The sequence below is a fragment of the Canis aureus genome, chromosome 6 (assembly GCF_053574225.1).
Source record: "Canis aureus isolate CA01 chromosome 6, VMU_Caureus_v.1.0, whole genome shotgun sequence".
Taxonomy (NCBI): domain Eukaryota; kingdom Metazoa; phylum Chordata; class Mammalia; order Carnivora; family Canidae; genus Canis; species Canis aureus.
This window is the reverse complement of record NC_135616.1, coordinates 74909821-74926101: the sequence shown is the minus strand read 5'-3', so window position 1 is coordinate 74926101 and position 16281 is coordinate 74909821. Positions and strand designations below refer to the sequence as shown.

The 16281-nt window shown below is 38.4% G+C and overlaps 1 protein-coding gene across 1 annotated transcript; it reads left to right on the top strand.

Moving 5' to 3' along the window:
- Positions 1-2679: 2679 nt before the first annotated feature.
- On the top strand, positions 2680-14706 carry C4BPB (complement component 4 binding protein beta). The gene is made up of 6 exons (XM_077902316.1): positions 2680-3224; positions 3771-3941; positions 5468-5644; positions 12740-12833; positions 13818-13944; positions 14496-14706. The coding sequence occupies exons 1-6, from the start codon at positions 3167-3169 to the stop codon at positions 14634-14636; spliced, it is 768 nt and encodes a 255-aa protein (XP_077758442.1). The 5' UTR covers positions 2680-3166; the 3' UTR covers positions 14637-14706.
- The last annotated feature ends 1575 nt before the right edge of the window (positions 14707-16281 follow it).

Here is a 16281-nt window from a genome sequence, read left to right as displayed (position 1 = left end):
TCTATCCCATCACGTTGACCCATCGTCCTCAAAATGCGCTGGGAGCCTACCCCCTCGCACAGCGTAGCTATCCAAGCACCGGGAAGGGGCCTCAAGGCCACACTAACTTCAGGCCCTGGTGCACGTTGGTCTTGACTCACCATCACAGCTCACACCACACAGTGTTTCACGAACAATTAGAGCTTTTAGACATTTATATGTGTTTTAGTCTCATATAGTCTGTAGAAAGGCTACTTTCCTGGCCCAGCTTGTTCCTGGTAAGGCATTCAAGAAACACCAGCTCAATACATTAAAAAAATAGTTGGAGAAGCATTTTCAATCTCTTCTGAATTATCTTGCCCAAGACCAAAGGGAATCTTGTAACATCCTAGAGACTTCTTAAAGTCCTCTTTTCCCAATTCTCTTGAAATCTCACACACACACACACACTGCAGTCTAACCCCCCGCCGCCCCCCCACTCTACTGCCAGCCTAGGCACCGCTGACTTCCCTGCTCACTCCCGCGTCTCCTCCACCAATCGCGGTCTCCTCATTCCTTGGACGAGCAAGCCGACCGGTCAGTACAGCTTCTGTGTTTGGTGTGTTACCTCAGTTCTCCAGAAAACAACCTGGATGAGATCAAATTGCCGTTAATGTCCAAAGGGCTAGAGGGGTTTATGAATCCTCATTTAGTAATTTTTCTAAAGCTTGGACACTCATAATAAAGCATATAATCCTAAAATCCCTTATAGGCAATCCCCAAATCCACAAAGCTTTGAAAGCAAAGTTTTCTCCCATTTTATTTAACAGGAAAATCTGACCTAACCGTTGTGAGGATATTTATAGTCTCTGTATATCTCACTTAAAGATTTTTACATTTCATAGAAAAATATTACTAAGATAATATTATGAATAATATAGTACCTTTCTAAGGCCCTAATTGGAATCTGAAATGAATTGAGGTGAAGAATTATTGGCAGTTACTTCCTGTAAGAATGCTCTATTTTATTAGGAATTGAGGAATTTCTCAGCGATGAAAGAATTCCTAATTTTAAGAGTAAACAAAATTTTCTTTCACTATTTTTTAAATCATTTATTTTACAGACATACACATTTGCATGCAGGGGAACTTATATGCCTCAAGAAGTAGAATATGTGATGTGTTAAGCAAAATTACTCAAAACCTGACAAAAGAGACAAAAAGAAATCACTGGAGAAATTTTTCAGTGGGTTGCTGAGTATTGTTTTGTAGACCCTCCCTGGGATTATTGATTTCATGGGGATGGGGTAATTTTTATTGACTTTCTATTAATTAGTCTTTTAAAGATTTTATTTATTCATGAGACCTACAGAGAGAGGCAGGGACACAGGCAGAGGGAGAAGCAGGCTCCCTGTGGGAAGCCTGATGCGGGACTCGATCTCAGGACCCTGGGATCACATCCGGAGCCAAAGGCGCCCTAATTAGTCGTTTTTACAACTCCAGAAGACTAGAGGTTAATTTGTAGGAAATAGATGGGAATACAAATGATTCTTTCTGAAAGCAACGCAAAGTATTCCTAATAATGAGGCCAGTGAATTTTGTCCAGTAGAAATTCAATTAATTTCCATCTCCAATGAGAAAAGCTCATTCCAAATATTACAGTTTGTTACCATGTATGCTATTAACCAGTTTGCCATCGATTAGGAAAGTCACCTCAGAAGGCCTTTGCCTTGAATATGTAAATCTCTGTTCCTCGCATTCTCTGAATTAGTTCTAGCATCTTCAAGGTTTTCTCATGAAGGAGTTGAATAAAATCTTTGACATGAATTCATTTTATGTTTATAGGCACGTCATGTTGTTTACTCTTTCGAGAACTATACTTAAAAAGGTGTCTGCACATAGGAACTCATACAGTTGTTGAGTGAGGATAAGCTATGGAAACCCCATAAAGGGCAGTGCACAGCAAATGCACTGCAAATCCATATCAGTATGGATTTGAGCGGCTCTGGGAGAGTTTCTGTATGACGACTGTGCTCTTTTTATTGGTCCCCTGTTGCTCTTATTTACCTAGCAGACAATTCTGCTTTACATTATGGAGTGCTGAGGAAGGAAAGGCATGTGGGACACAATCCTTGTCCTAGAGTTAACAGCCTCACGTGGGAAAAAGGCATGAGCAAATCATCATAGGTAATGGTAATGGGCAGAGAAGAAAAAAACACTTAAGACCTTTCTGTGTCCTTAATGCTTTATACTCATTATGATGCTTTATATTAGTTCATTACAACCTAAAATCGTGGAGGAACTTTTACCCCAGTTTCATAACCAGAGCAAGGACAACCAGCTGATCGCTGTAACAGTCATGAATAAGAAGGCAGGAGCACCCAAACAATTTCACATGTTTTCATTCCTGAAACCAAGGTTTTTTCCCTCATCTCCCTCTTAGTTCATTTGGTTGACCCTGGACTCAGGCTCAAGCCTGAGGCCCAAAGCCCCGCAGAATGGGAACCCTGGTGCAGGCCTGGCAAATGAGGACCAGGTGTTGCTGTAGGGCTTTGGAGTTTTTCTCAGGTTGGGACATTATCAGGGTGGGCTCCTTGCTGGGAAGCCTCGGATCTGGAAGATCCAAGACCAGGTAAGGTTAGTTCACTTCCTTGAGCCTTCCAGGCTGCAGTGATCAGTGCTGCTTGTAGACAACCTGGCGTTTGAGAGCCCGGGGGGACGTGGCACTCAGAGCTGTGTTGCTCTCCTGAAAGCACTGGACATCGGCCTGCCCTCCTCCACCTGTAGAGCTGAAGAGAGTTGCAGAAGCTGGACTGGAAACGATAGCAAATATTGACAGAAGCGAGGGTCAGGGTAACACCCTCTGGCCAAGTCGGCTGTGGAGGGATAAGCCTGCAGATCCAAAGGAACTGGTCAACTGGATTTGCACAATGGACCCTGGCAAGTTCTAAAACTGAGTTTTAAAACTGGCAGCTCGTCAAGCCACCAGAATCCCTCCCTGTACTAACTTCCTCATAGCTGTTCTTATTTTCTGTTGTAGGATTTTTTTTTTTTTAATTCTTTCCAGGGAAGAGAAATCAGGACAACCTCTTAACCTCTTCCCTGGAAAGGAGGTATCGCAGGCAGTGTTAGAAGATCTGCTTTGATCCGAACCAGGTGTTGGCTGGTTTGGGTTAGTCCCAGCCTGGCTCAAGCAACCGATCACGAAATGTTTTTTCGGTTCGTGTGCTATCTCGTGGTTGTGTGGCTGATTCCTGCCTCAGATGGTGCGTATGCCTGATTAAGATTGGTTTACAAGCCACTTGCTACCAGTTTGGGGGGGTATGAGGCATTCTGTCTTAGGGTTTTAATGAAACTTAAATTTCTGAAATGCATTTCCTTTGTTGAAAAATCTCATTACTTGGCCTAATGCTCTGTACTCAGTAGGAGCTTAGTAAAATTTAATGATGATTCTGCTCTATGAAGTGGGTGGTTAACTGTTTACTTTCCCTTTCTGTTCTGGGGGCAAAGAGTACCAATTTCAGAATCTTGAGAGATCTGTTGTAACCCCCCAAGACTGCTCCTTAGAAAGGGGACTGTTTCTTTAGGGGGTAGATGACCTATGGCTGAATTTGAGTGAATCCTATTAGCCTTTCGAAAACACAACTTTGGGAATTATCGGGAAGGGAGGCATGTGGGTAGACCTGGACGTGGAAGAGGACAAGGAATCAGAAGCCGTACTCCTGCATGAAGACCCTTGGTTGGCAATTTGAGGGGCCTCCTCCTGGCATGGGGTATGTCAGGTGAATCCCTTATCTTTTTTCTTCCAACAGAGAGCTGTTCAGAACTTCCTCCGGTGGAAAATAGCATATTCGTTGCAGAGGAGTCAGAAGGACAAATTCAGGGAATTTATGTCTGTATCAAGGGCTACCACCTGGTCGGAAAGAAAACCTTTTTTTGCAATGCCTCTCTGGAGTGGAACGCCCCCGTTCCCACATGTCAGTGTAAGTTTGAGCTTTCTGTTTCTTCGTACAGCTTTCCGTCCCACTCGATGCTTTCACATCCCACTTCCAGGAGGCCATGTTCAAACTTTATAAGACAAAAATTCTCAATTTCTAGGAATTCATTTTTAAAGCACTCTAGGGTGGAATGTCTTCTCTGAGAAGCTACATGATCAGCTCTTGCTCAGTACTGATGCAATTAACTAATTAATTGATGGAATGAATAGACACTATCAACCCTGCAGGAAGAAAAGAATTTCTTCCATGTATTAAAACAACCTTTGGGGGGCTATCATTTGTTTAGTATCATACGCCTTTAAAATATTTATGTTATAAGAAATTTTAAGCATACAAAAGATGGAAGAGTAAAATCAATTCATATTACTTACCACTTACCTTCAACAATTATCCACCTATAACCAATCTTTTCTACAATCCTATTTTGCATTATTTTTTTTTAAGATTTTGTTTATTTATTCATGAGACACACAGAGAGAGAGGAAGAGACACAGGCAGAAGGAGAAGCAGGCTCCATGCAGGGAGCCCAGTGTGGGACTCGTTCCCAGGACCTCGGGATCACGCCCTGAGCCAAAGGCAGAGCCACCCAGGCATCCCCATTATTATTATTATTATTTTTAGGTAAATATGTCATAGTCTATTTCATCCATTATATAACTTTTGAACCGAGAAAAATTCATGTTCTCAATATACAAATGTGATAACTGAGATCCAAGTGATTTGCTCAAGTATAGAAAACTCACTTGTGAAGTCTGTAGAGACAGAACCACTGGTCGATATCCTCATTATTATTACTATTTTTAGGACTAGCTGGGTTCATTCTCCCTTACACTTAAAGCACATCAATATGTCTGTCCTTTATTTGTATAACCAAATTCATCTCTCTGTATTCTCTCCTGTTTTTTCACCTGGGAAAAGCAAAACGAAACAAAGTGACTGGATGACAAACATTTGATTGGATGAAGGGGAAGGGAACACTTGCCTCAGACATAGGGTGCAGAATTTTTAGCAGTGCTTGACAGGAGGATGAACACACTATTGGTCATTTCCAGTTATATGCTTAATTAATTTCTTTTAGCAAGTTCAAGTACCAACTGCCAACTGTCACCCTAGTGCATGACTGGAGACCTTTCCAGTCTCTCTTATACCAACCTAGTCTTTCATCGGACATTGACATGGTTTAGTGCCATGTACAAGTGTAGTTTGTAGTCCCTATGAAAAAATGCAGTTTTGGGGTGCCTGGGCAGCTCAGTGGTTGAGCATCTACCTTCAGCTCAGAGCATGATCTGGGGGTTCCAGGATCGAGTCCCACATTGGCTCCCTGCATGGAGCCTGCTTCTCCCTCTGCCTGTGTCTCTGCCTCTCTCTGTGTGTGTCTCATGAATAAATAAATAAAATATTTTTTTTTAAAGTGCAGTTTTAGTTCTGATTTCTATTTTCTCAGTGAGGTCTGAGGAGGTCTAGCCTTTGCAGTGGTGTCCTTTCAGATCCCTTCCTGTTTTCTCCTTTAGTGGGCCACTGTCCTGTCCCTGTGCTGGTGAATGGTAACTCCAGTTTCCTGGGTCCTGTGAATGTGGGTGACAAAATCACTTTTGAGTGCAATGAGCACTATATCCTCAAGGGCAGCAGTTGGAGTCAGTGCCTGGACAACCACACCTGGATGCCTCCCTTGCCTACCTGCAAAAGCAGTAAGTATGAGAGAAACAAGTGCAAATCCAAAGGTACCAATTAGATACCAGTTAGATATCTTTTTTTTTTTTTTTTTTTTTGTACCTGGGAAGGCTTGGGAACTAGGAAGCAACCAAGAAACAAGTGGAGCTCACAGAGCCAAGTGCTACCTCAAACAATGTGTTTCAGTGAAAAGAATAGCTTCCAAACAGTAAATTCTTTTTCTACCCCTTTCAAGTAGGATTCAGATCCCACCCACTAAGTCCAAAACAAGGTTAGTTTGAGGCATCTGACTTTTTTTTTTTAATTTCACAATACTGACTTAAAGTTCTTATTTGAGGAATACACAAAAACAGGGGGAAAGGATCATAACTCATCCATTGCAAAGTTATATAAAATAAGAGTTGAAAGTACTTCCTTCTGGGATGCCTGGGTGGCTCAGTGGTTGAATGGTTCAGCGTCTGCCTTTGGCTCAGGTCGTGAACTTAGGGTCTGGGGATCGAGTCCCACATCGGGTTCCCCACAGGGAGCCTGTTTCTCCCTCTGCCTGTGTCTCTGCCTCTCTCTCTGCGTCTCTCAGGAATAAATAAATATAATCTTTAAGAAAAAATATAAAAAGAAAGTACCTCCTAACACGGTAATTCACAGCTTTCAGAGGTACTTAGTTGGATGTGTTTGTTTCATGACTTTTATGTTTGTGCAGACATTTTAATAAAAGCATACTCACACATATCTACACACATATACACCTACAAAAATGGGACTTTATGTAATTTTTTAATTGCTTTTTTGGTGTAACATTATACATGGGAACCATTTTCAGATCAGTATATGTTGCTCTATTCCCTATTTGTTTTTTCTTAAGATTGTATTTATTTATTAATGAGAGACACAGAAAGGCAGAGACATAGGCAGAGGGAGAAGCAGGCTCCATGCAGGAAGCCCAAAGTGGGACTCGATCCCAGGAGACTCCAGGATCACGCCCTGAACCGAAGGCAGATGTGCAACCTCTGAGCCACCCAAGCATCCCTTTATCTTCTGCTTTTATTTATTTTTTAAATATTAATTTGAGAGAGACAGAGCATGAGCAGAGAGAAAGAGAAGCAGACTTCCTGCTGGGTAAGAAGCTTGATACATCACTGGATCCCAGGACCCTGGGATCATGACCTGAGCCAAAGGCAGATGCTTAACCGACTGAGCCATCCCAGGTACCCCTATATTAAACTTTTAAATAATAATATGGATATGCCATAATTGATGAACATTTATTCTATTTCTGTATTTTTGCTATTACAATGCTGAAATGATTGTTATATATTTGTATACATATACATATATCTTTATATCTAGCTCTTATTTCTGTAGTCTAGATTCCTAGAATGATCAATGGGTCACAGGGTATACTTACTTGCCAAATATATTTAAAAGATCCAGAAATTCTTAAAATTCTTAAAATCTCATTTGGAAAGGTACCTATCTAACATTACAGATTTATTTATTTAAAGACTTAATTTTTTAGAGCAGCTTTAGGTTTATAATAAAACTGAAGGGAAGATACAGAGATTTCCCATATAATCCCTACCCCCACATATGCACATTATTGATCATTCACCAGAATAGTACTTTTTTTAATTGTTTACCAAAGATGAGCCAATGTTGACACATCATGATCACCCTAAGTCTATAGTTACCTAAGGACTCACTCTTGGTGGTGTACATTCAGTGGGTTTGGACAGATGCATAATGACACATATTTACCATTATAATATCATGCAGATTTTTTTTGCTGCCCTAAAAATCCTCTGTGCTGTTTATTCATCTCTCTACTCACCCCACCCCTTTCAACCACTGATCTTCTTATTGTTTCCATAGTTTTGCCTTTTACAGATGTCTTATATTTGGAATCATACAGTATGTAGCCTTTTCAGATTGGCTTTTTCTATTTAGTAATATGCATTTAAGATTCCATATGTAGGGGATCCCTGGGTGGCGCAGCGGTTTAGCACCTGCCTTTGGCCCAGGGCGCGATCCTGGAGACCCGGGATCGAATCCCACATCGGGCTCCCGGTGCATGGAGCCTGCTTCTCCCTCTGCCTATGTCTCTGCCTCTCTCTCTCTGTGTGACTATCATAAATAAATAAATAAATAAATATTTTAAAAAAGATTCCATATGCATTTAAGATTCCTCCATGTCTTTTCATAGCTTAATAGCTCATTTTCTTTTATTAAATAATATCCTATTTCTGGATGTACCACTGCTTATTGATCCACTCATCTTCTAAAGAACATCTAGGTTGCTTCCAAAGTTTGGCAATTATGAACAAAGCTGCTATAGATATAGCAGGTGCAGGTTTTTGTGGGGACAAAAGTTTTCAACTCCTTTGGATAAGTACCAAGGAGTGCAATTGTTGGATTTTAGTGTATTTAGCTTTGTGAGAAATCACCCAACTGTCTTACAAAGTGGTTATATCATTTTACATCCCCACCAGCAATGTATGAAAGGTCTTGTTGCTCTACATCCTTGTCAGCATTTGGTGTTATCAGTGTCCGAGATCTTGGCCATTCTGATAGATGTGTAGTGGTATCCCATTGTTGCTTTAATTTGCATTTCCTGATGATATGCGCTAATTTTCCATCTGTGTCTCTTCTTTGGTGAGGTGTCTGTAAAGTCGTTGGCCTATTTTTTAATCAGGTTATCTTCTTGTTGAGTTTTAAGAGTTCTTTGTATGCTTTGGATAACAGTCCTTTATTTGATTCGTCTTTTGCAATTATTTTCTCCCAGCCTGTGGCTTATCTTCTCATTCTCTTGATATGTCATCCATAGCACTGAAGTGTTAAGTTTTAATGAATTGCAGCCGATCCATTATTTCATGGATGATGTCTTTACTGCTATATCTAAAAAGACACCACTATACTTAAGGTCATATAAGTTTTCTCCTACATTATCTTCTAGATTTTCATATTTTTATATTTTACAGTCAGGCCTATGATCCATTTTGAGTTAATTTTTTATGAAGGATATAAAATTTATATCTCAATTCGCTTTTTTGCATGTGGATGTTCAGTTGTACCAGCACGATTTGTTTAAAAAAAAAAAAAAAACTATCTTTATTGTATTGCTTCTGCTCCTTTAAAGATCACCTGACTCTATTTATGTGGGTCTATTTCTGGGTTTTCTATTCCATTTCACTGATTTATTTGTTTATTCTTTTACTAATACCACACTGTCTTGATTATTGTAGCTTTATGTAAGTCTTGAAGTCAGGTAGCTTTAATTCTGCAACTTTGTCCTACATTTTAAATATTGTATTGGCTATTCTGGTTCTTTTGCCTCCTTTATAAAACTATCACATAAACCTTTTGTTAATATTCCTAAAATAATTTGGTGGAATTTTGATTAATATTGCATTGAAGATTTAATATAGATCACATTGGGAAGAGCTGACATCATGACAGTATTGAGTCTTCCTAACCATGAACATGGAATACCTCTGCATCTATTTAGTTCTTCTTTGATTTCATTCATCAGAATTTTATAGTTTTTCTCTAATAGACCTTGTATGTATTTTTAGATTTATACGTAAGTATTTAATTTTTCGTGGTTGCTAATGTAAATGGTATTATACTTTTAATTTTAAGTTCCACTTGCTCATTGTTGATATATAAGAAAATAATTGAGCTCTGTATATTAAACTTGTATCCTGCAACTTTGACATAATAGCTTATAAGTTTCAGGAGATTTTTTGGCCAATTCTTTGGATTTTCTACATAAAGAATCATGTAATCTGTGAAAAAGACAGTTTTATATCTCCTTCCCAATATGTATACCTTCTATTTTCCTTCCTTTTCTTATTGCACTAGCAAGGACTTTCAATATGATTGTTTGAAGGAATAGTGAGAGGAAACATTTTACAAATTTATTTTTTGGAAAATAATGAGTAATATATATATTTGGCTAGATAAAAGGGGAGGAAACCCTTTATCAGATGATAAAATGTAAAACAAAATTACTATAAGTGAAAGAGCATTAAAATGACAAATTATAGGTGCTATAATTCATATATCATTAAAACAACTAAGTAATGACACAGAAAAGTAGAACAGTTTATTTTAAATTAGTGGGAAAAGTCTGTATTCAATGATAATGGGATAATTATCTATTTAGAAAAAACAAAATTAGGGATCCCTGGGTGGCTCAGTGGTTTAGCGCCTGCCTTCCGCCAAGGATGTCATTCTGGAGTCCTGGGATCAAGTCCCACATCTGGCACCCCGCATGGAGCCTGCTTCTCCCTCTGCCTGTTTCTCTCTCTCTCTCTCTCTCTGTCTGTCTCTCATGAATAAAGAATATATTTAAAAAAGAAAAAAAAAGAAAAAACAAAATTAGAACTCTACTCATGTCATATTAAAAATTAATTCCAGGGATCCCTGGGTGGCGCAGCGGTTCGGCGCCTGCCTTTGGCCCAGGGCGCGATCCTGGAGATCCGGGATCGAATCCCACGTCAGGCTCCCGGTGCATGGAGCCTGCTTCTCCCTCTGCCTGTGTCTCTGCCTCTCTCTCTCTCTCTGTGTGTGTGACTATCATAAATAAATAAAAATAAAAAAAAAAATTTAAAAAAAAAATAAAAATTAATTCCAAAAAAAAAAAAAATTAATTCCAAATGGGTTTAAGTGTATAACTGAAAAAGCAAAATTATTGAAGAAAGTATGAAAATTTATTATCTTGGATTGGAGAAGGTTTTCCTAAGAAGTAACAAAACCCCTGAAGTCCTAAAAGAAGAAAATGGACAGATTTAAACGAATTTTTTAAATCAAAACTTTTATCTATTCAAAGACATCATAAAAAGTAAAAGATAATAGGCTTAGAAAAATATTTGCAACATATTTGATGGCTAAGAAGTTAGTGTTTTTAATATAAAAAGACACCCCCCCTCCTAAAATCTGTGACAAATAGGCAACCTAATAGCAAAATGGCAGATTTTAAAGATAGATAATTCCAAGATAAGCCCCAAATAGCATTTATATTCCTCAAATTTATGGAAGAACAGTGAATGTAACTAATAATTGCAGAAATGAATATTAAAATTAGGTACACATGTTTTACTGATCAGGTTGACAAATAATTTAAAAATTTGATTTGATCTAACATCATTCAGGATACGAGGGACTAGCCACTTAGGTCAGAGAAAGATAACACTCTGTGGATGTATTTTGGCAGTAGCTATTAAAATAGTAGATAGGCAGTTTAAAAGCACAAACTAGAGCTAACTTCTTTTAAGGAGTTTGTGGTTACTTAAAACGTGCATACGTGCTACATGAAGTTAAACTACAAGCATATAACATTATCATTAGCTGGACATAAGCTTGAAGTATTTATTTCTCAAAGACCTTTTCTGTTTCACTCTCTTTAATTTAATACATTCTATCCTAGCTCTAAAATGCAGGATTTCTGTCTTTTTATGTTAGTTCATTGCCCAATTTTAGGGGAAGCTTGTTGGGTCCCTGAGTAAAGCAAATCCTTTTCTGCTTAGACCCAAGATCTGTATCATCTCTTTCAGTTCACAACTATATTCTTCAAAGTCACCAGTAGAGCCCTGTATAAACTGGGATGCCTATGATCAATTCACTGAAATTCTTTTCCTTTCCTCTATACAGCTTTTGAACTCAGTTTCTTATCCTTTAAAAATTATTTATTAACTGTTCAAAGAAAACATCTGTGTTGTGGAAAAAATACAGAAAATAAAAGAAACATTTAATTATCTACAAGCCTACTATCCAGAAATAATAGAATACTTTGATATGTAATTTTCAGGCTTTTTTTTTTCTGTTCATATATGTTTATGCATATTGTGTATTTTTTACAGAAATAGTATTCTATGCTATTGTTATAATTACATTTTTATTTGTATGCATTATTATACATAGTATCCTATACTATGTACTATACTAATGCATGCTCTTTTATGCTTTGCTGTTTTTACCCAACTATTTGTTTTGAAGGCATTTGTTTCTATAGATATATACATACCTAATTATTCTTAATTTATCTTTTAATCTTGATCACCATGTTTAGACTCATAATGTCAGAGCTCAAAGGGACTTTAGAGGTAGTACTATTTAAACTGCTCATCGGGGCACCTAGGTGGCTCAGCGGTTGAGCATCTGCCTTTGGCCTAGGTCATGATCGTGGGGTCCTGGGATCCGGTGAGGAGCCTGCTTCTGTCTCTGCCTGTGTCTCTGTGTCTCTCATGAATAAATAAAAAAAATCTTTTTAAAAATAAATAAACTGCTCATCTTACAGGTTAGGAAGGAAGCCAAGAAGGATGAAATGGTGGTTAGTGGAAGAACCAGAACTGAAATTCACAACATCTAATACTTTGTTCAACTCTCTTTATACACTCCCCTTCTTTCCTCCCAGCTGTATTCTCCTTGTTTCTGAAGCTCTCATATTGCACAATTCTGTCCTACAGAGAATGTCAGCTTCCATTTGAACTTGCGCCATTTATCTCCCAACTTAGGGAGTTCACTTTTCCCACCTCTACCTCTGATTTGAATTTTTTCTTTTTTCTTTCTTTCTTTCTTCTTTCTTTCTTTCTTTCTTTCTTTCTTTCTTTCTTTCTTTCTTTCTTTCTTTCTTTCTTTCTTTCTTCTTTTCTTTTCTTTTCTTTTCTTTTAGAAGATTTTATTTATTTATTTACGAGAGACACAGACAGAGAGGCAGAGACACAGGCAGAGGGAGAAGCAGGCTCCCTGCGGGGATCCCGATGGGGACTCGATCCCAGGACTCCAAGATCACACCCTGGGCTGAAGGCAGACGCTCAACTGCTGAGCCACCCAGGGATCCCCTCAATTTTTTTCTTTTCTTGTTCACTGACAATCTCTACAACTTAAACTTCCTTTCCTCAAGCTCATGCCAATGAAGAAGTACTCTTAAACTGTTAATGACTCAGAGGATAAGCAGGGGGAAGGAGTCTTTCCAATGGAAAAACATGATTTTGACCAGAAGGAAATGAATGGAGAATGTGTCCCCAGATCCCACGTGGATGACAGTTACACTTAGGGGGTACTATTAATTGAGTACAACCCATGACTGTCACTCCTGTACTCCTGTTTCTCAGGAAACTGTGGCCCTCCTGAGAATCCAGCTCATGGCTATTTTGAAGGGGGAGATTTCAGCTCAGGATCTACCATTACTTATCACTGTGAAGACGGGTAAGTGTATGCAGCCTTTCAAATGCAAGATCTTGCCCATTGACTGCTAGCATTGTTTTGGCAAATGACCCAGTCCATCTCACCTAATGCCCTGATTTCCTACTGCCTCTGGTATCAGAGCTCATTCTGATTTTGAGAGCTGCTTTAGCCCATTGCCAGCTCTCCTCAATCTCTAGAAGACAGACTGATCCTCTTATTTATCCTAGAGAAGATATTTAAAATGGATATTTTTCTAAATAATCTCAGAACAAACTCAAAGAAATATAGAACATATGGAACTGCAGAAAGAGAATGATTTATTGTTCCATCCTGCCCCACCCCATCTGGTTTCCTGTTGGTAGTTACTTGAATTAAAAAAAAAATCCTTTAAAGAAAAAGAAAGATTTAGAGAATGATTTATAGAGCTTTAATACATCTTAATTAAAGGCTAATTTTAATTTAGACTACCCGGTCACCCACCTTACAGATCTATTCTTTCCTTGACTTCAAGTCTTTATTCAGGGTCATGTCTCCTCATTAGCATTTCAATTTCATTATATACTTCTAGTGGACTTTGCAGTCAACTTTTATGTTTTTCTGATTAAAAGCTGTAACTCCTTCATAAAATTTATTTGAGGGCTATCTCTAGCTTCCCAATCCCTTTTAGAGTATAGATAGCAGATGCTTTTTTAAGTTACTGAATGATGACAAGCTTTTTCCCTCACGCTCTCCACCCAACAACTGTTGTAAACACACACATTCAGAATCTCACTCCTCCATGTTTTATAGATTGAACTGGCACTTGGGTCCTGTCCACCCCCAAGGAGAACAGTTTTAGTTGGTTACTGTTTTGTAATACTGATAGAACTTAAGCATGCATTAAGGGTCAGGGGTGGATGCTATCACAGTAGGAAATAATGAAATACAACTACACAAAACCAGCCTTACTTGCCCAGTTCAGAAGGTGAGAAGGCTAAATTCATTGCCCTTCTGATTTCTGTTCAGATACCACTTAGTGGGCACACAGGACCAACAGTGCATTGATGGGGAGTGGAACAGTGCACTTCCAGTCTGTAAATTGATCCAAGAAACTCCCAAACCGACTCCACAGACTGAGTGTGAGAAGACAATTGTAAGTAGTAGGCTTTTGTCTGTCTTATTCACAGTTGTATCCCTAGAGCCTAACATCATTTCTGGCACATGCTCAGTAAATACCTGTTCAATATGGGATGTTTTTGAAGGGCTGTTAGAAGGGGGCTCATGAGCTATTAACTCATATGTGGAAGTTCTCATTTGCTACCATCATCACAAACACCTCATGAGGACCTATTGGTAGGAGTTGTCCCATGGACTTTAGAGAACAAGTTTTATAAACTCGTGTCTTAGACTTGTGTGTATTGCTGTGAAAAGTCTCAAATTCTTCTAGGATCCAAAAACCACTGAACAGATAAATTTCCATTGAAATTCCCTCTTTTATTTATATTTATTACTGCGATAATAATAAGTATATAAAAGCCAGCAAATTTAAATGATTCATCATGTTGAAGACTCCGATTTGTCTTTAAGCTAGCCTGGTTCTGAGCCCCCAGTCACGGGCCTGAGCACTACTTACTCATTAGCTTCAGACCATCCAGCTGGATCTCAGTTATTACATTTTAACTTAATTTTTTTTCTTTTCTTCAGTTTGCCTTTCAGAAGGACATAGAATATTGCAAAGCCATAGAAGACTTTATGCAAAGACTAAAGGAAAATGGCTTAACAATGGAGGAGCTAAAACATTCTCTGGAAATAAAGAAAGCTGTGTTGTTGGCCAAAATGTCCTGACATTGTAGCTGAGCAGACTGGGTAATAGAATTGCATCTACGAATAAATTTTCCTCTTGGTTCTAAAACTATTTTCAAATTTTTTTCTCATTGGATTGGAAAGCAACTTCATAGTAACAACGTGTGTGTGTGTGTGTGTGTGTGTGTGTGTGTCTGTGTTGTTCTCACAATGTGGAAAGATCAAGTATGGTGGTTGTCTGTTTAAGACCAGAATTAGCAGCACATTAATGGGGAGTGAAGGGTCTAATTTCCTGTCTGTAAGGAGAATGGGAAGCTCAGATCACAGCTAAGGGTATGCCTCATATTTTAATGAGACACAAATGATGAGGCAAAAAATAACTTCAAATTAACCAAAACTTATGAAGCAAAAATTAACCTCTCAATTTGGGAAAATAGATTCAGGATAGTTATATCCTTAAAATGATCTGTTGAGACAAAAGTAGAATTAGGACCTAAACTCTCTTCTGAGTCTCCCCTATATTCTGTTTAAGGAACCAAGTTCCTAAATCTTCTGCAGTAATACTGCTTACCACCTTTGGATGAAACCCAGCCCTGCAAGGTAAATTTGAGATGGTGAAATATAAGTGAATATATTTTCTTCTCTTTTTAGAGGGCAGAAGAAGCAAGAATCCTGAGGTAGCGTAGGTTTTCCTATCAGGATGCCATATTGAGATGATATGACAAGCTTCTCCCATCTCTCACTCTGACCTCTACCAAACCACATAGGAAATTTGGATGAAATACAAACAAAATACAGAAGAGAACTTGAAATAATGGAATGTCCCTAGATGAAGTTATGAAGAAGAATAAGAAATAGGAATAAGAAATTCTCAAGTAGGGACACCTGGGTGGCTCAGCAGTTGAGGGTGTCTGCCTTCAGCTCAGGGCATGACCCCCCAAGAGTCCCAGGGTCAAGTCCCCCCGCCCCGGGCCAAATTGGGCTCCCAGCAGGGAGCCTGCTTTTCCCTCTGCCTCTGTGTGTGTGTGTCTCTCATGAGTAAATAAATAAAATCTTAAAAAAAAAAAAAAAGAAACTCTCGAGTAGCCCACAGTCTACTAAGACACAAGACAGGTATACACATATCATTAATTCAGGGTGGTTCGAATAAAATTAACACTTTTTACAGAACAGTGTGCTAAGGGAACTCAGCCTTGAAGAGGAGGAGGCAGGAAAATTGTTAAGGAGAGTCAGTTATTGGGCCTTTAAAAGTAAGCAGGATTAAGAGACAAAGATTAGTGCAAAGGATATTACAAGTGAGATGCAGTAAGAGCATCATAAAGAGTCATAAGCTTTTGAACCAAGTAAATCTACTCCTCAGATTATTATTTTTAGTTTGAAGCTAGTCATTCTATCATTGTATATATTTTCTGTACTGGGAGACCTTGTGAACATTTGAAATGTCCAATCTTAGGAAAATTTTTAGTATATTATGGTACATCAAATGTAATGCAACCTTTTACAAGTTACTTATGAACAGAAAATCTTAAAAATATAATTCTACGTAAAAGTAGAATACAGAATAATAAGAACTTATGATTGCATTTCTATAAAACCTTTCTTCTTGTAAAGACCAGACAATAACAGGCACAGATGAAAACCATTGTCTTAGGATGATGAAACTCCAGGTGTTTATTCTCTTAAAAAT

Excerpts from the sequence above, each read along its gene's own strand:
- C4BPB (XM_077902316.1), top strand. The coding sequence starts at position 3,167 with ATGTTTTTTCGGTTCGTGTGCTATCTCGTGGTTGTGTGGCTGATTCCT. Across the intron at positions 3,942-5,467 it reads CCCCGTTCCCACATGTCAGT|TGGGCCACTGTCCTGTCCCT; the intron begins GTAAGTTTGAGC and ends TTTCTCCTTTAG. Across the intron at positions 13,945-14,495 it reads CTGAGTGTGAGAAGACAATT|TTTGCCTTTCAGAAGGACAT; the intron begins GTAAGTAGTAGG and ends TCTTTTCTTCAG.